General features: G+C 43.6%; 1 protein-coding gene across 5 annotated transcripts in view; it reads right to left on the bottom strand.

The window, feature by feature from the left end:
- LOC309482973 (uncharacterized protein) overlaps positions 1 to 24,568 on the bottom strand; it is a 32,453-nt gene that overhangs the window by 5,024 nt on the left and 2,861 nt on the right. The window contains exons 1-15 of one of the 5 annotated variants that reach the window (XM_082148574.1): positions 24,177 to 24,495; positions 23,628 to 23,801; positions 20,272 to 20,421; positions 19,942 to 20,049; positions 17,117 to 17,281; positions 13,762 to 13,911; positions 13,432 to 13,539; positions 10,607 to 10,771; positions 9,867 to 10,175; positions 9,581 to 9,675; positions 9,382 to 9,432; positions 8,447 to 8,825; positions 8,163 to 8,342; positions 6,047 to 6,818; positions 4,317 to 4,816 (exon numbers count right to left, since the gene is read on the bottom strand). In XM_082148574.1, the coding sequence (XP_082004700.1) occupies positions 6,715 to 6,818; positions 8,163 to 8,342; positions 8,447 to 8,825; positions 9,382 to 9,432; positions 9,581 to 9,675; positions 9,867 to 10,175; positions 10,607 to 10,771; positions 13,432 to 13,539; positions 13,762 to 13,911; positions 17,117 to 17,281; positions 19,942 to 20,049; positions 20,272 to 20,421; positions 23,628 to 23,801; positions 24,177 to 24,384 (2,346 nt within the window). In that variant the 5' untranslated portion in view covers positions 24,385 to 24,495 and the 3' untranslated portion in view covers positions 4,317 to 4,816; positions 6,047 to 6,714. Of the gene's footprint in view, positions 1 to 4,316; positions 7,318 to 7,427; positions 8,343 to 8,446; positions 8,826 to 9,381; positions 9,433 to 9,580; positions 9,676 to 9,866; positions 10,176 to 10,606; positions 10,772 to 13,431; positions 13,540 to 13,761; positions 13,912 to 17,116; positions 17,282 to 19,941; positions 20,050 to 20,271; positions 20,422 to 23,627; positions 23,802 to 24,176; positions 24,496 to 24,568 lie in introns of those variants that run through there. The other 4 variants (XM_082148575.1, XM_082148573.1, XM_082148571.1 and 1 more) reach the window with 4 other exon arrangements.

Here is a 24,568-nt window from a genome sequence, read left to right as displayed (position 1 = left end):
CGCTTCGGGGCCGTGCGTCAGGGGCCCCTGGAGAGTCAAAATCTCAAATATCAAAGTACCACGACCCTGCATCTACAAATGGGGGCCGTCCCACGGGCCATTTGTTGGTGTAGTGCTTTCACGGACGTGCAGTGTCTTTTTTGACCTTTCGATCCCTGAACGAGGCTGTAGGTCCACCAAACTTTTCCGCCCGCTCCAGGGGGCCGTGACGAGATGGAAAATGGCGCCCCCTAGTCGATCGGCCCTTTCGAAGTGGTGTCAGAGAAACCACTATGGAGTGTCTTTTTTTACCTTTCGACCACTGAACGAGGTCGCAGGTCCACCAAACTTTTCCGCCCGCTCCAGGGGGCCGTGACGAGACGGAAAATGGCGCCCCCTAGTTGATCGTCCCTTTCGAAGCGGAGTCAGAGAAACCACTATGGAGTGTCTTTTTTTACCTTTCGACCCCTGAATGAGGTCGTAGGTCCACCAAACTTTTCCGCCCGCTCCAGGGGGCCGTGACGAGACGGAAAATGGCGCCCGCTAGTCGATCGGCCCTTTCGAAGCGGTGTCCGCGAAACCACTGTGGCAAATGCATTCATTTAATGGGCGAGTGGGATTTTTATAAAAAGGTCCCAGGGGCCCCAAATTTGGCACGGTGACCCCTGGGCCCACCCCGAGCGACATACCGAAAGCGCCGGTCTGTAGAGCGTCTCGTCATGGCCCCCTGGAGTGGGCGGAAAAGTTTGGTGGACCTACGACCTCATTCAGGGGTCGAAAGGTCAAAAAAGACACTGCACGTCCGTGAAAGCACTACACCAACAAATGGCCCGTGGGATGGCCCCCATTCGTAGACGCAGGGTCGTGGTACCTTGATATTTGAGATTTTGACCCTCCAGGGGCTCCCAACGCACGGCCCCCGAATCGTGAAAATCTAGGACCTTCCTGAAAGAAGTGTGCCACTTATACCCAACTTTCACTCAAAAGGTTCTTAGGGTATATGAGTCTAAGCGACATAAGGCAGAGATTAGGGTAAAAGGGTGAAAATGTGTTGCCTTCGCTCTAGGACCTTCCTGAAAAAACACGCAACCCCCGCTGCCATCAAACTCAGTCCACTATCGCATCCCCCATAGAGGTTGAAAAAAATTTGCCTTCGTTCTACAGACCGCCGCTTTCGGTGTCGCTCTGGGCGGGTCCAGGGGTCACCGTGCCAAATTTGGAGCCCCTGGGACCTTCCTATAAAAATCCCACTCGCCCATTAAATGAATGCATTTGCCACGGTGGTTCCGCGGACACCGGTTCGAAAGGGCCGATCGACTAGCGGGCGCCATTTTCCGTCTCGTCACTGCCCCCTGGGGCGGGCGGAAAAGTTTGGTGGACCTACGACCTCATTCAGGGGTCGAAAGGTAAAAAAAGACACTCCATAGTGGTTTCTCTGACACCGCTTCGAATGGGCCGATCGACTAGGGGGCGCCATTTTCCGTCTCGTCACTGCCCCCTGGAGCGGGCGGAAAAGTTTGGTGGACCTACAGCCTCGTTCAGGGATCGAAAGGTAAAAAAAGACACTCCACGTCCACCAACAAAGGGCCCCTGGGGCGGCCCCTGTACGTAGACGCAGGGTCATGGTTCCTTGAGATTTTGACCCTCCAGGGGCCCCGATGAATGGCCCCGAAGCGTGAAAGTCTAGGACCTTCCTGAAAAAACACCCATCCCCCGCCGCCATCAAACTCAGTCCACTATCGCATCCCCCATTGAGGCTGAAAAAATGTGCCTTCGCTCTACAGACCAGCGCTTTCGGTATGTCGCTCGGGGCGGGCCCAGGGGTCACCGTGCCAAATTTGGGGCCCCTGGGACCTTTCTACAAAACTCCAACTCGCCAATTAAATGTTAGAGGCTGAAAATTTCAGTTTTAGGCTTAGGGTTAGGGAAAATGTTTTGCCTTTGCTCTAGAGCCCTGCGCTTTTGGTATGTCGCTCGGGGCGGGCCCAGGGGTCACCGTGCCGAATTCGGGGCCCCTGGGACCTTTCTATAAAAATCCCACTCGCCCATTAAATGAATGCGTTTGCCACAGTGGTTTTGCGGACACCGCTTCGAAAGGGCCGATCGACTAGCGGGCGCCATTTTCCATTTGACCCTGGAGGGTCAAAATCTCAAGGAACCATGACCCTGTGTCTACGTACAGGGGCCGTCCCAGGGGCCCTTTGTTGGTGGACGTGCAGTGTCTTTTTTGACCTTTCGATCCCTGAACGAGGCTGTAGGTCCACCAAACTTTCCCTGCCCGCTCCAGGGGGCCGTGACGAGGTGGAAAATGGCGCACCCTCGTCGATCGCCCCTTTTGAAGCGGTGTCAGAGAAAACACTATGGAGTGTCTTTTTTGACCTTTCAACCCCTGAAGGAGGTCACAGGTCCACCAAACTTTTCTGCCCGCTCGAGGGGGCAGTGACGAGACGGAAAATGGCGCCCGCTAGTCGATCGGCCCTTTCGAAGCGGTGTCCGCGAAACCACTGTGGCAAATGCATTCATTTAATGGGTGAGTGGGATTTTTATAGGAAGGTCCCAGGGACTCCAAATTTGGCACGGTGACCCCTGGGCCCGCCCAGAGCGACATACCGAAAGCGCCTGTCTGTAGAGCGAAGGCACATTTTTTCAGCCTCTATGGGGGATGCGATAGTGGACTGAGTTTGATGGCAGCGGGGGATGCGTGTTTTTTCAGGAAGGTCCTAGAGCGAAGGCAACACATTTTCACCCTTTTACCCTAATCTCTGCCTTATGTCTTTTAGACTCATATACCCTAAGAGCCTTTTGAGTGAAAGTTGGGTATAAGTGGCACACTTCTTTCAGGAAGGTCCTAGATTTTCACGCTTCGGGGCCGTGGGTCGGGGGCCCCTGGAGAGTCAAAATCTCAAATATCAAGGTACCACGACCCTGCGTCTACGAATGGGGGCCGTCCCACGGGCCATTTGTTGGTGTAGTGCTTTCACGGACGTGCAGTGTCTTTTTTGACCTTTCGACCCCTGAACGAGGTCGTAGGTCCACCAAACTTTTCCTCCCGCTCCAGGGGGCCGTGCCCAAAAGTTTTTCCTTCGCTCTAGAGCCCTGCGCTTTTGGTATGTCGCTCGGGGCGGGCCCAGGGGTCACCGTGCCGAATTCGGGGCCCCTGGGACCTTTCTATAAAAATCCCACTCGCCCACTAAATGAATGCGTTTGCCACAGTGGTTTCGCGGACACCGCTTCGAAAGGGCCGATCGACTAGCCGGCGCGATTTTCCGTCTCGTCACGGCCCCCTGGAGCGGGCAGAAAAGTTTGGTGGACCTGCGACCTCGTTCAGGGGTCGAAAGGTCAAAACAGACACTCCATAGTGGTTTCTCTGACACCGCTTCGAAAGGGCCGATCGACTAGGGGGCGCCATTTTCCACCTCGTCACGGCCCCCTGGAGCGGGCGGAAAAGTTTGGTGGACCTACAGCCTCGTTCAGGGATCGAAAGGTCAAAAAAGACACTGCACGTCCGTGAAAGCACTACACCAACAAATGGCCCGTGGGACGGCCCCCATTCGTAGACGCAGGGTCGTGGTATCTTGATATTTGAGATTTTGACTCTCCAGGGGCCCCCGACGCACGGCCCGGAAGCGTGAAAATCTAGGACCTTCCTGAAAGAAGTGTGCCACTTATACCCAACTTTCACTCAAAAGGGAGGTTAAGCCCAAAAAATAGGCCTTTGACTTCAAGTCATGATGCAAAGGTCGCCTTTAGTATGGAAGTACCTTAGGGTCATACAAATAAATTTATCCTAAGACACAAGTGAGATCACACTTTGTATCAGAAATAAACAGGTTTTTTCAAAAATGGCCGCCAATGCGCCCGAAAATACTCTAGAGCCCATATCTTTACTTCTGTTATCGCTATAATGACAAATTTGGTGTCAAAGTGTACATTTTTGGGGTCAAGGAATCCAATAAAATTGGTTTCAAGTAAAAAAAAAAAAAAAAAAATTCCCCATACCATGACAATTGGGGGTAAATATGCACATTTCACATACAAATTGTGTCATCAGAGTGACTTTACTTATCTTTTCCTTCAAAAACGTCTCGGTTACATATGAAGAGTTCAGATGCAAAAGCCTCTAAGTGCCATCTGAAATTTTCTTCTAAAATGATCATTTTTATCAAGCTTGTATATTTAAGTTCAGTAATTTCACTTAAATTACAATTAATAGGTAATTTTCATTGCCATTTAAGTGAAATTACTGAACTTAAATATACGAGCTTGATAAATATGATCATTTTAGAAGAAAATTTCAGATGGCACTTAGAGGCTTTTGCATCTGAACTCTTCATATGTAACCCTCGTTCCCTGAGTTCAGGGAACGGAGACTTGTCGTCGGGGGAGTTCCCTGACGAATTGGAATTGGGATCACGCTAGGGAGCCAATTGCCTTCGAGAGAATTAAAAACAAGCCAATGGACATTGGCATGCAAGATTTGCATTCCGCAGCCCGCCTACCAGCTCGGGTATAAAAGGCGGAAGTAAACATTGCGCAATGCTTTTCGCTGAGGAGCCGAACAGTGTCCAGTCCTCCACGAACGTACAGCAACATGGCGAAGGGACGACACGTCTCCGTTCCCTGAACTCAGGGAACGAGGGTTACATACGTAACCGAAACGTTACCTTTCGTCCTGGGAACTCCGACGTGTCGTCGGGGGAGTTCCCTGATGAATTGGGATCCCTAATAAAACGCCATGGTGCTGGCCCCTTCCAGCGCCCAGCTAAGCTACCCTGCAGCAGTTTCTTGAATAAGTAGCGGGAGCTAGCTAGGGAATCACACTGCTGTTCCGCAAGACCTGCTCAGTGGATATTGGATAACACTGGGAAAGCGTGCCCTAACCCATTAAGAAAAAGGGGGGAACGCTGCGGAAGCCCCAGCCTACCTGAGGAAGGCCTGGAATACCCATATGTACTAGCCCAGTGGGGTAGTGAAACATATGGCAGTCCCTGAGGTAGTCCCAATCTGAAGGAAATGGGAGTGTACTCAACAGGGACGACAGAACGAGTCTGTCAAGGGGAAGACACGACTGAACTGCACGTGGCATCATGGGTCACCGTAGAGACCACTGGAAAAAACACCCAGTCTACTAGCAACTCCTACTAGAGGTAGCAGACCTGGCGCTGGGCGGACCACCACGCCTGGCACCGGAGGGGTGATAGAGGAACTCACGAGGCTCACCGACGTAGGGCGCCATACGGAGCAAAGGACGCACGTATCCGGCCGAGGCGCAGAGTGGCGTAGCAAGCCGACACAACCTATTCCCTCGCACCACTGGCCGTAGCGAGTACTCGGGAGGAAACAGGTTCCGCACGTAGGCTATAGAATCTAGCGAACGTGTTCGGTGTCGCCCAGCCCGCAGCTCTACAGATGTCTGTCAGCGAGGCGCCTTGAGCCAAAGCCCAGGAAGCGGCAACACCTCTAGTAGAGTGAGCACGCAACCTGGGAGGACAAGGCTCCCTTAAGGAATCTGATGATCAGGTCGTGCTTCCCCAAAGACTTACCTTCTACTGCATCGTGATGCGTGGCTATTGCAGCGACATACACTTTGAGGGTGGAGGGAGACAGCCTTCGCTCCAACCCATCTTGCAGGAAGGAAAGCACGACTCTGATCGGGGGCTCTAGCAGAAGTGATGGTGTCCACCACTGCCTGTGGTAGACCACCTAGAACCTCCGCGTCCCGTCCAGGGACCAGACATGGAGTTTCCAGAGGTCTGGACGCGGGTGCCATGGAGTGCCCCGTCTCTGAGAAAGGAGGTCCATCCTCAGAGGAATCGGCCAAGGAGGGGCTGTCGTGAGGATCATGAGTTCCGCGAACCAAGTCCTGGTGGGCCAATACGGCACCACTAGAAGGACCTGCTCCTCGTCCTCCCTGACCTTGCACAGGGTCTGTGCAAGAAGGCTCACTGGGGGAAACGCATACTTGCACAGGTCCCGGGGCCAGCTGTGAGCCAGGGCGTCCGTGCCGAGGGTCCCCTCGGTCAGGGAGTAAAACCACTTGCAATGGGTCGTGTCTGGAGAGGCAAACAGGTCTACCTGTGCGACTCCGAAGACACTCCAAATCAGCTGGACCGCCTGGGGATGGAGTCGCCATTCTCCTGGCAGGGGAGGCAGCCGTGAGAGCTCGTCTGCCACACGGTTGAGCTCCCCTGGAACATGAACGGCACGAAGCGACCTCAGATGCTTCTGACTCCATAGGAGGAGGTGGGAGGCGAGTCGCGACATACGACGGGAGCGTAGACCACCTTGATGGTTGATGTACGCAACGGTCACAGTACTGTCCGTACGGACCAGTACGTGCTTGTGTCTGAGAAACCCCTTGAGGCGACACAAGGCTAGGCGTACTGCTTGCAACTCTAGGCAATTGATGTGCCAATGCAGCTGGGGCCCCGTCCACAGACCCGAGACTGCATGCCCTTTGTACGTGGCCCCCCAATAGAGCACGGCGCTTTCGGTATGTCGCTCGGGGTGGGCCCAAGGGTCACCGTGCCGAATTCGGGGCCTCTGGGACCTTTCTGTAAAAATCCCACTCGCCCATTAAATGAATGCATTTGCCACAGTGGTTTCGCGGACACCGTTTCGAAAGGGCCGATCGACTAGGGGGCGCCATTTTCCGTCTCGTCACGGCCCCCTGGAGCGGGCGGAAAAGTTTGGTGGACCTGCGCCCCGACGTGACGAGACGGAAAATGGCGCCCGCTAGTCGATCGGCCCTTTCGAAGCGGTGTCCGCGAAACCACTGTGGCAAACGCATTCATTTAATGGGCGAGTGGGATTTTTAGACCAGCCTGGTCTACCTCCATCTGCAAAAGACATTCTGTTATTTTTCCAGCTAAGTTCTTCAATCAATTCCACATTACCAATATCAACTCAATTATACATCTGATGGTTCTGTGCTTCTGTTCCTAATAAACTACTGTTTATTCTACTCACCTGTCCGACTCATCTCTAAACCTGACAGCTATATAAATGAAGGTGATTTGACTATAACAAGAACATTACAATGAACACAAATTTGAAAATCTCACTACAAATAATCCAGAATTTAAGACAAAAGATAATAATCTTACTCTGCCTGTTACCCTTCCTCACACCGGAAACTGATCAAGTGAGTCTCCTCAACTTCTCCATTAAAGGTCCCATGACATGCTACTTTTTGTAGGCTTTAATATAGGCCTTAGTGGTCCCTAGTACTGTATCTGAAATCTCTTTTCAAAAATTCAGCCTCGGTGCAGAATTATAGCCACTACAAGCCAGTCCCAGAATGAGCTTACTTCAGACGGGCCGTTTCGGTGTCTGTAGCTTTAAAGGTAGTATCAGTGATTTCAGGCCCCCCCAAAAAATTATCACATTCATCTAATCTTGATCATTTATGTTTGGGCCTTTTTTGGGCCTGAAATCGCTGATACAACCTTTAAATGCTAATGAGGAGGAGAAAGGCGGCGCAAGGTGGAGGGTGGGTGTGGCCTTGACCATCTTGCGGCAACAGTACCATGCATGTTTACGTTGGATATATTGCAATGGAACGAAAACACGCAGTCGTTCAAGCATTTCAGTTTGACCCAGAATCCGATCCAGATGGAGAAGCAACGGATGAAGAAGTTGCAACTCAGCGGCTCCAGCAGGACGTTTCCGAATGGTTAGTTTAAAATATTATGTCTGGATACGGTACTTTATTCGAAAAATAAACAAAAAAAATCGAAGTATTGCTTCTCTCTCACGTGCTGATAATTAATTTAAAAACCGGTGTTAATTGCTGTGTTAGCTGTTTAAGCTGGAGATAGCATGGGATAGTATCCAAATAACAAAGAACCTAAGAAAAACCTCAGAAAGTGAAAATTTCATGTCATGGGTCCATGTAGTGTTCCTCAATATATGGATGTTGTAAAATCTGCATTAAGCTGGGGCGTTCTGTTGGATCCCGGGCTAAACACTGTCTAATCAGATCCATGCAGCCTGTACACATTTTAATAAGGAGAGAGCTGGTTAGTCATGACCATATGACCTGGCATTTTTGAAAACAGCGATGCTCTCGCTGTACGTTGAGCTATATATGAAAATTCGGACACACTATAACCTTTAACTTTCTGTACAAATTGTTTGCTTTATGTGTGTGTTTATCAATGTTATCATCATTATTCACTCACGTCGGGATAATTTGGGGTTTAGAAATGTAACTTCAGCTTGTATGATTTCCGTTTCATTAACAAAAGGAAGACATGCGTTCGACAACTCGTACAGCAACATTCCTAGACACCAGACATTTGCTGGGACGGCGTGGAATCGAGGTTCTGTATGGACTTCAGGTGGGCAGTATTCCATAAATCCTGTAAGAAAGACATTTGCACATTGTTGAGTTTTTTTTTTTAAAGCATCATCAAATAATTAGTAAGTCACTACCTTCAGTTTTCCACACTCCCAAAATGCTCACCCCTGTATGTGTGCCAATTGTAGCCTTCACTACTAAATAGCTGACCGCAGCCAAAATCTATCAGCTTGAGTTCTAGCGTTTGTCGGTTAAACAAGATATTCTTCGCATTAATGTCACTATGGAAAACACCAGAATGGATGCAGTGTTGCACTGCCCGCACAGTCTGTATCATGATGACCTGTGAGAACCAGTCATCCCATTTCTGAACAGTAATATGGTCATGCAAGGTCAGGCAGAGTTCCGGATACTCCATAACCAGACTGAATGATCTAGGATGTTCAAACCACTCATGCAGTTGTATGACAAAGGGGCTTATGGGTTCTCGCTTTATCAGCAACAGCAGCGCCACTTCTGTAACGAGAGGTTCGGGATTCCCAGGCTAGAGAGAAGAAGCAGACAGGGTAAAAATCTGAAGAAAACATCATTTTGAAATGTACTATTCTTTGATCTTTTTAGATGCGTTCAAAAGAGCCTTTTCAACTCAAAGTTATTTGGTGCCTCTAGGCTTATTTGTTGATCACATTTATACCTAATGCTTCCTACGGGTGTATTAAAGGGATAGTTCACCCAAAAGTGAAAATTCTGTCATCATTTACTCACCCTCAAGTTGTTTCAAACCTGTATGAATTTCTTTTTTCTGCTGAACACAAAAGAAGATATTTTGAAAAATGTCGGTAACCAAACAGTTGATGGACCCCATTGACTTCCATAGTAGAAAAAAAAAAATACTATGGAAGTCAATGGGGTCCATCAACTGTTTGGTTACCGACATTTTTCTAAATATCTTCTTTTGTGTTCAGCAGAAAAAAGAAATTCATACAGGTTTGAAACAACTTGAGGGTGAGTAAATGATGACAGAATTTTTAACTATCCCTTTAACTACAGTAATCTGCACTTAAACAACTCAATACAAATTCAGGTTTTGGCCAACTTACAATATCAAGATAATGATAGTTGTTAACCTTGCGTATCTGCTTGATGGCAACCTGCACAAAAAAAAAAAAACAGTTTCAATAAGAGTAACAGTATTTAAGCACCTGGCCTTGTATTAAGTATTAAACCATTTGTAAATTGTTTTAAATGTGTTTTGATGCATGCAAGAGCAAAATGTCTGTACAATTCAGTAAGATTTACCTTTTTGCCATCAAATTTGCGTGTTCCCAGGAACACACTGCCAAATTCTCCGGATCCAATTAACTTTCCCACGTTATAGAGAGACTCAAAGGACTCTGAAAAACAAACAGAAAAACATGAGACAATTATTAGCTTGCTAGATCCATTGTTTTATTTTAAAAATATCAGTGCTGGTCGAGCAACAGTAAATGTGATCGGACGTGTTAAAAACTTGACTCAGTTATGCATGAAATAGCAAAATCTCTATCTGTAGACTTTGCACTGCCCAGCCTTATTTCAGTCTCACCTGTTGAGCTCTTGTTCACTGGAGAAGCCTCCACGGCACCCTGAGCAGTTCGGCCAGGAACTTGAACCGGCAGCGTAAAAACGAAAGGAGACAGAAAATCTTTGTCGTACTTGGAAAAATCCTGTTGGTTTGGGCTCTCCGATCCATCGCCACTCCAGCTCCCCTCGACGCTGTACGAGCCTCGGCTGCACAGATTCAACGACTCTTTACTTCCCCTCTCGACATGGGCCTCAGGGAGGGAACAAGCTGAGGATGACGTGATGCCCAGAGAATAATCTGTGGAAGCAGTTCTCAAGGATCCGGTGCGGCCTGAGAATGGAACATTTCAGACATCAAAAACTGTTTTTGTTTTATTTATTTTTTTATAATATTAATTATCAATGTCAGTGGTCACATCAAATTGTTACTTTGGTTTCACTTTATTTTGGTCCCTTTAAGACATTCTATAAGTCTATAAGTAACATTGCACCTACATGTCTACTAACTCTCATTTAAGTATTAGTAGAGTATTAGTAGACTGGTAGGGTTAGAATAAGTTGACATGTAGTTGAAAAGTTACTTATTGTCAGTAAAGTGTCTGTTGCTAGATCCATTGTTTTATTTAAAAAATGTCAGCGCTGGTCGAGAAAATAATATTATAATGGGGAAAATAATTTTAATATTCTGTAAAAACAAGCCTTATTTTGAGTGGAAATCAAGATAATACTGTTTAAAATAATTATGGAGAAATAATGATTTACCATTATTTGGCTTGACGCCGGAGTGATCTGGAGCAGGTGGTGATGATGGTCCAGGAACAGGATCTGCTGGAGGAATAAAAGGCTCCACAACAGTCACAGCACTACTGGAAGATCTGCTGAAAACAGCCTTCCAGAGCTTATGGAAACGACGTTTTGGAGCTTTTTCTGAAATGAAGAAAAAACAAATGAAAACAACTATTAGACCCATCTCTGACGTCAAATTAAGCAATGATATAATGATATAATATCATAATAATCATGAATTAAGCAATCATATAATGACATTTTGCTCCTATAGTGTGTGGTGTGCCATGATGTGACAAAGACAGCACACCACACACGAACAGATTTTCAACCAGAGTCTCGACTGTGAACACAGGAAATCTCACAAAATCTCGCGAGACTTCAGAATAAGCATGGCGGATGATATGCAGGAAGAAATTGCGATGATAATGTTTGGAATGATTTTCACAGAAAATTCACATGAATAAAAAACATTGTACCCACCATTATATATAACCTTTTATACAGACATATATTCATTCTTTATTGTCTTTATTTATTCTTTATTGGATTTATTGTCTCTTTGTAAAAAAGTTATTTAATCCCTCTATAGAACCTCACTGAACCCTTAACACTCAGCTTCCTGCAAGTGTGTGTGTGTGAGAATGACCGTATCTTCCATCCTCTCGCTTTCTGATTGGATATTGTTTTGTTTCACGTGATAATCTCCAGAACTTGCACGCGTTTGTCCTCAGAGTTCCCCCCACACATCAGGATTTCTGATCGTAAATATTAAACATGTTGAATATTTACAATTCGCGACCGGGGCGGCTCCGACGTTCTTCCGAGCAGGTTCGGACACTCTTAACACACCTCACACCAAGGGAAAATCTGATAAGATAATCTGTTGAACCATCAAGATAATCGGGACATAGCTAGGATTGTCGGAAGGGGGAAAATCGGCCCAAAATCAGCCCGATTCTCCTACCACTGCTATGCTGATGACACACAGCTCTTCCTCTCATTTCAACCAGATGATCCCACAGTAGCTGCACGGATCTCAAGCTGTCTGGCGGACATCTCGACATGGATGAAGGAACATCACCTGCAGCTCAACCTGGCAAAGACTGAGCTTCTCGTCCTCCCTGCCAATCCATCTCTGCAACACGACTTCACTATCCAGCTAGTTTCATCATCAATCACCCCATCAAGGTCGGTCAGAAATCTTGGAGTAATACTGGATGACCAGCTGACCTTTACAGATCACATTTCAAAGACAGCTCAATCATGCAGGTTTGCACTGCACAACATCAGGAAGATCAGGCCTTTCCTAACTGAGCATGCAACACAACTTCTCATCCAGGCCCTGGTCATCTCTAGGCTTGACTACTGCAATGCTCTTCTGGCTGAACTTCCATCATGTGCAACTAAACCTCTACAATTGATTCAGAATGCTGCAGCTCGTCTTGTCTTCAACGAGCCCACGTCAATCCTCTGTTCATCTCTCTGCACTGGCTACCTCTCGCTGCTCGCATCAACTTCAAGGCATTGACGCTTGCTTACAGATCTATCACAGGCTCAGCTCCCTCCTACTTTCACTCACTGCTACGAGTCTACATCCCTACCAGAAGCCTACGATCGGTCAACGAGCGACGTCTCGTGGTTCCATCACAGAGAGCCACAAAATCACTCTCCAGAACATTCTCATTCACAGTTCCATGCTTTTTCCTTTAAATCCTCGCTTATCGGGTTCATTCTACTCTGAACAATTCCTGCACTTAGTATTTTGAGCACTTCTTGCGTTGTTTTTGCCTCTTCACGATGACTCGCTTACAGTAATTTAGTCCTAATTTGTAAGTCGCTTTGGACAAAAGTGTCTGCTAAATGACTAAATGTACATGTCTACTAACTCTCATTAGAGTATTAGTAGAGTATTAGTAGACTGGTAGGGTTAGAATAAATTGACAAGTTACTTATTGTCAGTAGAGTTTCTGTTGGTGGAGCATCACAATAAAGAGTTTTCAGATATTAAGCAGAGAGTCTACTGATATACTCTAATGAGAGTTAGTCGACATGTAGTTGCAAAGTTACTTATAGTCGACAGAATGTTCAAAAGGGACCATCAAAATAAAGTGTTACCGTACTTTAGTTGGTTTAGTTGACAAATCAGCCATTGAAAATAGAAATAGAATACTTTTTGAGTATCTGTACTTTACTTGAGTACTATTTTTTCTGGAAACATTTTACTTTAACTTCACTACATTTGAAAGACAAGTATCGTACTTTTTACTCCACTACATTTCTGTCAAGGTCCTTGGATTCTGACATCAATCTGATTTTCATTTTCAATGTTGGGTTTGGTCTTCTAAACGCTCATTTTGTCATTGTTTTGGAGCACACTAGCTTATAAAAGTGGCTGACATATTCATCCTAAAAGCCAAAAATCTTTAAATAGGACACTATTTGAGGGAACAGCCCGAAACTATTGTGGACGTTATTGAGAGCACTTATTCAATCTCACATTCAATCCCACTACAGGAACTGTGTTCTAGAAATAAATTTCATATTTATATGAGGGTGGGTAGGTAGGCAGGCATAGATTCAGAGGCATAAGGTACTGTAAGTATTACAAACAATAATAAAACAATGCATTGACATTTACTTTTTACTTTTTGATACTTAAGTACTTTTAAAAACAAGTACTTCTGTACTTTTACTTAAGTAAAAATCAGTCTTTTCAACTTTTACTTGTAACTGAGTAATATTTGACCAGTAGTATCTGTAACTTACTCTCACTCAAGTAAGGAAATTGTGTAACTTACTTTGTCCATCTCTGGGCAGCGGATCCTGATCACGGTCATCAGAACCGGGTCTCCAAACCTCCTGACCAGCCGTCTGACAGAAAGCAGCTCTCCTGGATCTGGAGTGATCTTAGGATGGAATATTTAACATATCACATACACATAGTTAGTAATATTTTAATAATAATAACCAATAATCAATGTCTGTGGTCAATTACAATTTTTTTGACAATTATTAAATGAGACAATTATTAGTTTGCTAGACATGTTAAAAACTTGACTCAGTTATGCATGAAATAGCAAAATCTCTATCTGTAGACTTTGCACTGCCCAACCTTATTTCAGTCTCACCTGTTGAGCTCTTGCTCACGGGAGAAGCCTCCACGGCACCCTGAGCAGTTCGGCCAGTTGATGTCTCTGTTGGCTCGACAGGAACTTGACCCGGCAGCGGAGGACACAGAAACCATTCGAGGCTGTCATACCTGGACAAACCCTGTTGGCCTGAGGATGGAACAGTTCAGACATCAAAAACTGTTTTTTTTTTTGTTTGTTTTTTTATAATATGTGACCCTGGACCACAAAACCAGTCACATGGGTCAATTTCTGAAATTGAGATTTATATATTATCTGAAAGCTGTATAAATAAGCTTTCCATTGATGTATGGTTTGTTAGGATAGGACAATATTTGGCAGAGATACAACTACTTGAAAATCTGGAATCTGAAGGTGCAAAAAAAATTTAACATTGAGAAAATCGCCTTTAAAGTTCTACACTTATGTTGGCGATTGTGCTGCATTCACTCACTAAAATAAATGTTTTATATATTTACGGTAGGAAATTTACTAAATATCTTCATGGAACATGATCTTTACTTAATATCCTAATGATTTTTGGCATAAAAGAAAAATCGATAATTTTGACCCATATAATGTATTATTGGCTGTTGCCACAAATATACCCGTGCGACATGTGACTGGTTTTGTGATCCAGGGTCACATATTAATTATCAATGTTAGCGGTCACATCACATTGTTACTTTGGTTTCACTTTATTTTGGTCCCTTTAAGACATTCTATAAGTATGGAAGTAAAATAATGCCAAATGTTCTTGAAACAAAAAAGCCTGTTGAATTGCACTACTTGTAAAAATATGCATTGCATTAACCATGCAAGCATTTTAAAGGGTAACTAAACCCTAAACCAACTTTTTTTAGTTAATGATCTGTAAGAATGGGGCTTTATTAGTGCTGTTCATTGATTCGAGTAACTTTTTTGACATTTGGGTATAAAGTGTTTTAATTCTACAATATATGGTGTAAAAACGTCTGAGTGCTGCCCTCTTCAGGTTGAACAGTGGCTACTGCAGTTGAATTTTCCTATTGGATGTTTGCGGTACTACGTGACGTAAGCGGTACTACGTGATGTAAGCAGGTTCCAGCTCACCACCCCCCTGGTACGAGCTCACCACACCCTTGGTACGAGCTAGCGTAGATTTATCTGTATTTAGTACAGTGGGCAGGAGGGTACGTAGGTGTAGTGTTGCTGGTTGCAACAGCACTGTTGGACTGCATAGCTTTCCAGCAGACTTGGAAATTAGGCGCCAGTGGTTGCATGCACTTGGCCTGGAAGACCGTGAGTGTGAAACCTGCATTTTACGCGGAATTGCTTTTCCAACGCAATAGAGGTGGAAATGGGCTTCTCCACACAGCTCGCGCTGAAAAGCGACGCAGTGCCAAACGCTGCTCCTCCTGCATGGACTCCACCACCGCAGTGGCGTCTTATTGTGAGTGATCATATATATTTTAATCACAATTTATGGTTAGGCTAAAGTTAATCCTCTGGGGTCGACAAACGCGGCAGCGCATTTTTCTGGATTTTTTCACATAGCGGCAAAATATGAAAATGCCTATAGAGAACGCGCGCTATTGACATCAACTCGATAAAACTCATCAGATGCATGTACTTTACGTCGTCTTACGACCCTGTGAGTCACTCTCCATTTTAGAGAGTCTGACAGCAGGTCTCAGGTGCACGCCCCCCCACTCACGGTTCGTCCCCTCTATCTCCGCTGGGGTCTGCCCACTTTTCTAGCATTTTTCAAATATTGCCAGTGGGTGGAGTCAGGCTCTGACCAGGGGTTTAGTTACCCTTTAATGCATTGTATTTTTAGGGCTTGCATTTTTACGATCTGAAATTCAGCATGGCTGAATATTTAAGCTGTGAATATTTCAATTCAAAACATTTCAAACACATTTTCATTATTAAAAATTCAATAATCCATATTCACCTTTCATATTTCACTTCCAAAATATTCAAAATGTTTCAAAATACAACCTAAAATATTCAACAGGCAATTTCCGGTCCATTTTATTTCGCTTTGCAAATTCGCTTCCACAAATTCAGTGGTTCAAATTCGACAGAAAATACTACGTTGACATCCAGGAACTGCAGGAAAAGCAGTAGATTACCGAGCATACTCTCCATCTGCTGTTAGTCAATATCACCAGCAGGTGGTGCAAAAGCGCGTGTTGTTGACGAAGACCAGCAACAGTTAGAGCAAGCCATTCATACTAAGTACTAAGTAGTCACACATACATGTATACTGCTGAATGCTCCAACTATATGAAATGCACAACGTCACATCTAAAGTCGCTCACGCACACACACACACACGCAAACTCTACACACACGAGATGCGCGGAACTCTCCGCACACATACTCATCTGAGACGCGAGCACACACACACACACAAACTCTCCGCGCACATACTCATCTGAGACGCGAGCACACACACACACACACACACAAACTCGCGCACATACTCATCTGAGACGCGAGCACACACACAAACTTGCGCACATACTCATCTGAGACGCGAGCACGCACACACAAACTCTCCGCGCACATACTCATATAGACGGCGCCTCATAAATAGATCGATCTCTGCAACGTATTGAAGCGCGCGTCCGAGTGAAGAAAGTGCGGTGTGCGCGTGCCACAAGAGAAAACACTGTATCCGCGCCACTGATCGCAGCGGCAACGAGCACTTTGATCACTTGATTTAAAAAACACAGTTCAGCGCTAGATCGTCTCTTATTTAACAAACGAACTAAATGAATGCTCTGCTGGTTAACTGGAGATGTTTTGTTATTGGATCATTCGTGCCGCGAGATGTTTTATAGGGGTCGGTGAAAAAAGTCAGGCACCGAAATCAGGCACCGAAAGTTTCGTTCTTATTCGGTCTCGATACTACCGTTTACGTCGGAACCGGTTCCCTATTGGAACCGGGTTTCGGTACCCAACCCTAATTAAAATGCAAGCATGGTTAATGCAATGCCTATTTTTTTCAAGCAGTGCAATTCAACAGGCTTTTTTGTTTCAAAAACATTTGCCACTATTTTACTTCCATATATAAGTCTATAAGTAACATTGCACTTACAGGTCTACTAACTCTCATTAAAGTATTAGTAGAGTATTAGTAGACTGGTAGGGTTAGAATAAGTTGACATGTAGTTGAAAAGTTACTTATTGTCAGTAGTGTGTCTGTTGCTAGATCCATTGTTTTATTTTAAAAATGTCAGCGCTGGTCGAGAAAATAATATTATAATGGGGAAAATAATTTTAATATTCTGTAAAAACAAGCCTTATTTTGAGTGGAAATCAAGATAATACTGTTTAAAATAATTATGGAGAAATAATGATTTACCATTATTTGGCTTGACACCGGAGTGATCTGGAGCAGGTGGTGATGATGGTCCAGGAACAGGATCTGCTGGAGGAATAAAAGGCTCCACAACAGTCACAGCACTACTGGAAGATCTGCTGAAAACAGCCTTCCAGAGCTTATGGAAACGACGTTTTGGAGCTTTTTCTGAAATGAAGAAAAAACAAATGAAAACAACTATTAGACCCATCTCTGACGTCAAATTAAGCAATGATATAATGATATAATATCATAATAATCATGAATTAAGCAATCATATAATGACATTTTGCTCCTATAGTGTGTGGTGTGCCATGATGTGACAAAGACAGCACACCACACACGAACAGATTTTCAACCAGAGTCTCAACTGTGAACACAGGAAATCTCACAAAATCTCGCGAGACTTCAGAATAAGCATGGCGGATGATATGCAGGAAGAAATTGCGATGATAATGTTTGGAATGATTTTCACAGAAAATTCACATGAATAAAAAACATTGTACCCACCATTATATATAACCTTTTATACAGACATATATTCATTCTTTATTGTCTTTATTTATTCTTTATTGGATTTATTGTCTCTTTGTAAAAAAGTTATTTAATCCCTCTATAGAACCTCACTGAACCCTTAACACTCAGCTTCCTGCAAGTGTGTGTGTGTGAGAATGACCGTATCTTCCATCCTCTCGCTTTCTGATTGGATGTTGTTTTGTTTCACGTGATAATCTCCAGAACTTGCACGCGTTTGTCCTCAGAGTTCCCCCCACACATCAGGATTTCTGATCGTAAATATTAAACATGTTGAATATTTACAATTCGCGACCGGGGCGGCTCCGACGTTCTTCCGAGCAGGTTCGGACACTCTTAACACACCTCACACCAAGGGAAAATCTGATAAGATAATCTGTTGAACCATCAAGATAATCGGGACATAGCTAGGATTGTCGGAAGGGGGAAAATCGGCCCAAAATCAGCCCGATTCTCCTACCACTGCTATGCTGATGACACACAGCTCTTCCTCTCATTTCAACCAGATGATCCCACAGTAGCTGCACGGATCTCAAGCTGTCTGGCGGACATCTCGACATGGATGAAGGAACATCACCTGCAGCTCAACCTGGCAAAGACTGAGCTTCTCGTCCTCCCTGCCAATCCATCTCTGCAACACGACTTCACTATCCAGCTAGTTTCATCATCAATCACCCCATCAAGGTCGGTCAGAAATCTTGGAGTAATACTGGATGACCAGCTGACCTTTACAGATCACATTTCAAAGACAGCTCAATCATGCAGGTTTGCACTGCACAACATCAGGAAGATCAGGCCTTTCCTAACTGAGCATGCAACACAACTTCTCATCCAGGCCCTGGTCATCTCTAGGCTTGACTACTGCAATGCTCTTCTGGCTGAACTTCCATCATGTGCAACTAAACCTCTACAATTGATTCAGAATGCTGCAGCTCGTCTTGTCTTCAACGAGCCCACGTCACTCCTCTGTTCATCTCTCTGCACTGGCTACCTCTCGCTGCTCGCATCAACTTCAAGGCATTGACGCTTGCTTACAGATCTATCACAGGCTCAGCTCCCTCCTACTTTCACTCACTGCTACGAGTCTACATCCCTACCAGAAGCCTACGATCGGTCAACGAGCGACGTCTCGTGGTTCCATCACAGAGAGCCACAAAATCACTCTCCAGAACATTCTCATTCACAGTTCCATGCTTTTTCCTTTAAATCCTCGCTTATCGGGTTTATTCTACTCTGAACAATTCCTGCACTTAGTATTTTGAGCACTTCTTGCGTTGTTTTTGCCTCTTCACGATGACTCGCTTACAGTAATTTAGTCCTAATTTGTAAGTCGCTTTGGACAAAAGTGTCTGCTAAATGACTAAATGTACATGTCTACTAACTCTCATTAGAGTATTAGTAGAGTATTAGTAGACTGGTAGGGTTAGAATAAATTGACAAGTTACTTATTGTCAGTAGAGTTTCTGTTGGTGGAGCATCACAATAAAGAGTTTTCAGATATTAAGCAGAGAGTCTACTGATATACTCTAATGAGAGTTAGTCGACATGTAGTTGCAAAGTTACTTATAGTCGACAGAATGTTCAAAAGGGACCATCAAAATAAAGTGTTACCGTACTTTAGTTGGTTTAGTTGACAAATCAGCCATTGAAAATAGAAATAGAATACTTTTTGAGTATCTGTACTTTACTTGAGTACTATTTTTTCTGGAAACATTTTACTTTAACTTCACTACATTTGAAAGACAAGTATCGTACTTTTTACTCCACTACATTTCTGTCAAGGTCCTTGGATTCTGACATCAATCTGATTTTCATTTTCAATGTTGGGTTTGGTCTTCTAAACGCTCATTTTGTCATTGTTTTGGAGCACACTAGCTTATAAAAGTGGCTGACATATTCATCCTAAAAGCCAAAAATCTTTAAATAGGACACTATTTGAGGGAACAGCCCGAAACTATTGTGGACGTTATTGAGAGCACTTATTCAATCTCACATTCAATCCCACTACAGGAACTGTGTTCTAGAAATAAATTTCATATTTATATGAGGGTGGGTAGGTAGGCAGGCATAGATTCAGAGGCATAAGGTACTGCAAGTATTACAAACAATAATAAAACAATGCATTGACATTTACTTTTTACTTTTTGATACTTAAGTACTTTTAAAAACAAGTACTTCTGTACTTTTACTTAAGTAAAAATCAGTCTTTTCAACTTTTACTTGTAACTGAGTAATATTTGACCAGTAGTATCTGTAACTTACTCTCACTCAAGTAAGGAAATTGTGTAACTTACTTTGTCCATCTCTGGGCAGCGGATCCTGATCACGGTCATCAGAACCGGGTCTCCAAACCTCCTGACCAGCCGTCTGACAGAAAGCAGCTCTCCTGGATCTGGAGTGATCTTAGGATGGAATATTTAACATATCACATACACATAGTTAGTAATATTTTAATAATAATAACCAATAATCAATGTCTGTGGTCAATTACAATTTTTTTGACAATTATTAAATGAGACAATTATTAGTTTGCTAGACATGTTAAAAACTTGACTCAGTTATGCATGAAATAGCAAAATCTCTATCTGTAGACTTTGCACTGCCCAACCTTATTTCAGTCTCACCTGTTGAGCTCTTGCTCACGGGAGAAGCCTCCACGGCACCCTGAGCAGTTCGGCCAGTTGATGTCTCTGTTGGCTCGACAGGAACTTGACCCGGCAGCGGAGGACACAGAAACCATTCGAGGCTGTCATACCTGGACAAACCCTGTTGGCCTGAGGATGGAACAGTTCAGACATCAAAAACTGTTTTTTTTTTTTGTTTGTTTTTTTATAATATGTGACCCTGGACCACAAAACCAGTCACATGGGTCAATTTCTGAAATTGAGATTTATATATTATCTGAAAGCTGTATAAATAAGCTTTCCATTGATGTATGGTTTGTTAGGATAGGACAATATTTGGCAGAGATACAACTACTTGAAAATCTGGAATCTGAAGGTGCAAAAAAAATTTTACATTGAGAAAATCGCCTTTAAAGTTCTACACTTATGTTGGCGATTGTGCTGCATTCACTCACTAAAATAAATGTTTTATATATTTACGGTAGGAAATTTACTAAATATCTTCATGGAACATGATCTTTACTTAATATCCTAATGATTTTTGGCATAAAAGAAAAATCGATAATTTTGACCCATATAATGTATTATTGGCTGTTGCCACAAATATACCCGTGCGACATGTGACTGGTTTTGTGATCCAGGGTCACATATTAATTATCAATGTTAGCGGTCACATCACATTGTTACTTTGGTTTCACTTTATTTTGGTCCCTTTAAGACATTCTATAAGTATGGAAGTAAAATAATGCCAAATGTTCTTGAAACAAAAAAGCCTGTTGAATTGCACTACTTGTAAAAATATGCATTGCATTAACCATGCAAGCATTTTAAAGGGTAACTAAACCCTAAACCAACTTTTTTTAGTTAATGATCTGTAAGAATGGGGCTTTATTAGTGCTGTTCATTGATTCGAGTAACTTTTTTGACATTTGGGTATAAAGTGTTTTAATTCTACAATATATGGTGTAAAAACGTCTGAGTGCTGCCCTCTTCAGGTTGAACAGTGGCTACTGCAGTTGAATTTTCCTATTGGATGTTTGCGGTACTACGTGACGTAAGCGGTACTACGTGATGTAAGCAGGTTCCAGCTCACCACCCCCCTGGTACGAGCTCACCACACCCTTGGTACGAGCTAGCGTAGATTTATCTGTATTTAGTACAGTGGGCAGGAGGGTACGTAGGTGTAGTGTTGCTGGTTGCAACAGCACTGTTGGACTGCATAGCTTTCCAGCAGACTTGGAAATTAGGCGCCAGTGGTTGCATGCACTTGGCCTGGAAGACCGTGAGTGTGAAACCTGCATTTTACGCGGAATTGCTTTTCCAACGCAATAGAGGTGGAAATGGGCTTCTCCACACAGCTCGCGCTGAAAAGCGACGCAGTGCCAAACGCTGCTCCTCCTGCATGGACTCCACCATCGCAGTGGCGTCTTATTGTGAGTGATCATATATATTTTAATCACAATTTATGGTTAGGCTAAAGTTAATCCTCTGGGGTCGACAAACGCGGCAGCGCATTTTTCTGGATTTTTTCACATAGCGGCAAAATATGAAAATGCCTATAGAGAACGCGCGCTATTGACATCAACTCGATAAAACTCATCAGATGCATGTACTTTACGTCGTCTTACGACCCTGTGAGTCACTCTCCATTTTAGAGAGTCTGACAGCAGGTCTCAGGTGCACGCCCCCCCACTCACGGTTCGTCCCCTCTATCTCCGCTGGGGTCTGCCCACTTTTCTAGCATTTTTCAAATATTGCCAGTGGGTGGAGTCAGGCTCTGACCAGGGGTTTAGTTACCCTTTTTAATGCATTGTATTTTTAGGGCTTGCATTTTTACGATCTGAAATTCAGCATGGCTGAATATTTAAGCTGTGAATATTTCAATTCAAAACATTTCAAACACATTTTCATTATTAAAAATTCAATAATCCATATTCACCTTTCATATTTCACTTCCAAAATATTCAAAATGTTTCAAAATACAACCTAAAATATTCAACAGGCAATTTCCGGTCCATTTTATTTCGCTTTGCAAATTCGCTTCCACAAATTCAGTGGTTCAAATTCGACAGAAAATACTACGTTGACATCCAGGAACTGCAGGAAAAGCAGTAGATTACCGAGCATACTCTCCATCTGCTGTTAGTCAATATCACCAGCAGGTGGTGCAAAAGCGCGTGTTGTTGACGAAGACCAGCAACAGTTAGAGCAAGCCATTCATACTAAGTACTAAGTAGTCACACATACATGTATACTGCTGAATGCTCCAACTATATGAAATGCACAACGTCACATCTAAAGTCGCTCACGCACACACACACACACGCAAACTCTACACACACGAGATGCGCGGAACTCTCCGCACACATACTCATCTGAGACGCGAGCACACACACACACACAAACTCTCCGCGCACATACTCATCTGAGACGCGAGCACACACACACACACACACAAACTCGCGCACATACTCATCTGAGACGCGAGCACACACACAAACTTGCGCACATACTCATCTGAGACGCGAGCACGCACACACAAACTCTCCGCGCACATACTCATATAGACGGCGCCTCATAAATAGATCGATCTCTGCAACGTATTGAAGCGCGCGTCCGAGTGAAGAAAGTGCGGTGTGCGCGTGCCACAAGAGAAAACACTGTATCCGCGCCACTGATCGCAGCGGCAACGAGCACTTTGATCACTTGATTTAAAAAACACAGTTCAGCGCTAGATCGTCTCTTATTTAACAAACGAACTAAATGAATGCTCTGCTGGTTAACTGGAGATGTTTTGTTATTGGATCATTCGTGCCGCGAGATGTTTTATAGGGGTCGGTGAAAAAAGTCAGGCACCGAAATCAGGCACCGAAAGTTTCGTTCTTATTCGGTCTCGATACTACCGTTTACGTCGGAACCGGTTCCCTATTGGAACCGGGTTTCGGTACCCAACCCTAATTAAAATGCAAGCATGGTTAATGCAATGCCTATTTTTTTCAAGCAGTGCAATTCAACAGGCTTTTTTGTTTCAAAAACATTTGCCACTATTTTACTTCCATATATAAGTCTATAAGTAACATTGCACTTACAGGTCTACTAACTCTCATTAAAGTATTAGTAGAGTATTAGTAGACTGGTAGGGTTAGAATAAGTTGACATGTAGTTGAAAAGTTACTTATTGTCAGTAGTGTGTCTGTTGCTAGATCCATTGTTTTATTTAAAAAATGTCAGCGCTGGTCGAGAAAATAATATTATAATGGGGGAAATCATTTTAATATTCTGTAAAAACAAGCCTTATTTTGAGTGGAAAACAAGATAATACTGTTTAAAATAATTATGGAGAAATAATGATTTACCATTATTTGGCTTGACGCCGGAGTGATCTGGAGCAGGTGGTGATGATGGTCCAGGAACAGGATCTGCTGGAGGAATAAAAGGCTCCACAACAGTCACAGCACTACTGGAAGATCTGCTGAAAACAGCCTTCATATCCTTCCAGAGCTTATGGAAATGACGTTTTGGAGCTTTTTCTGAAATGAAGAAAAAACAAATGAAAACAACTATTAGACCCATCTCTGACGTCAAATTAAGCAATCATATAATGATATAACTTACATTTTACTATTAAAATCTTAATAGTGTAACAGAGTCTCTGCTTAATATCTGCAAACTCTTTATTGTGATGCCCCTCTTAGAATAAGTTGACATGTAGTTGAAAAGTTACTTATAGTCAGTAGTGTGTCTGTTGCTAGAGCCATTGTTTTATTTTAAAAATGTCAGCGCTGGTCGAGAAAATAATTTTATAATGGGGGAAATAATTTTAATATTCTGTAAAAACAAGCCTTATTTTGAGTGGAAATCAAGATAATACTGTTTAAAATAATGATGGAGAAATAATGATTTACCATTATTTGGCTTGACGCCGGAGTGATCTGGAGCAGGTGGTGATGATGGTCCAGGAACAGGATCTGCTGGAGGAATAAAAGGCTCCACAACAGTCACAGCACTACTGGAAGATCTGCTGAAAACAGCCTTCCAGAGCTTATGGAAACGACGTTTTGGAGCTTTTTCTGAAATGAAGAAAAAACAAATGAAAACAACTATTAGACCCATCTCTGACGTCAAATTAAGCAATGATATAATGATATAATATCATAATAATCATGAATTAAGCAATCATATAATGACATTTTGCTCCTATAGTGTGTGGTGTGCCATGATGTGACAAAGACAGCACACCACACACGAACAGATTTTCAATCAGAGTCTCAACTGTGAACACAGGAAATCTCACAAA

The sequence above is a fragment of the Leuciscus leuciscus genome (assembly GCF_965113295.1).
Source record: "Leuciscus leuciscus genome assembly, chromosome: 19".
NCBI lineage: Eukaryota > Metazoa > Chordata > Actinopteri > Cypriniformes > Leuciscidae > Leuciscus > Leuciscus leuciscus.
The sequence above is the reverse complement of the archived record's forward strand: the minus strand, read 5'-3'. Positions and strand labels throughout refer to the sequence as shown.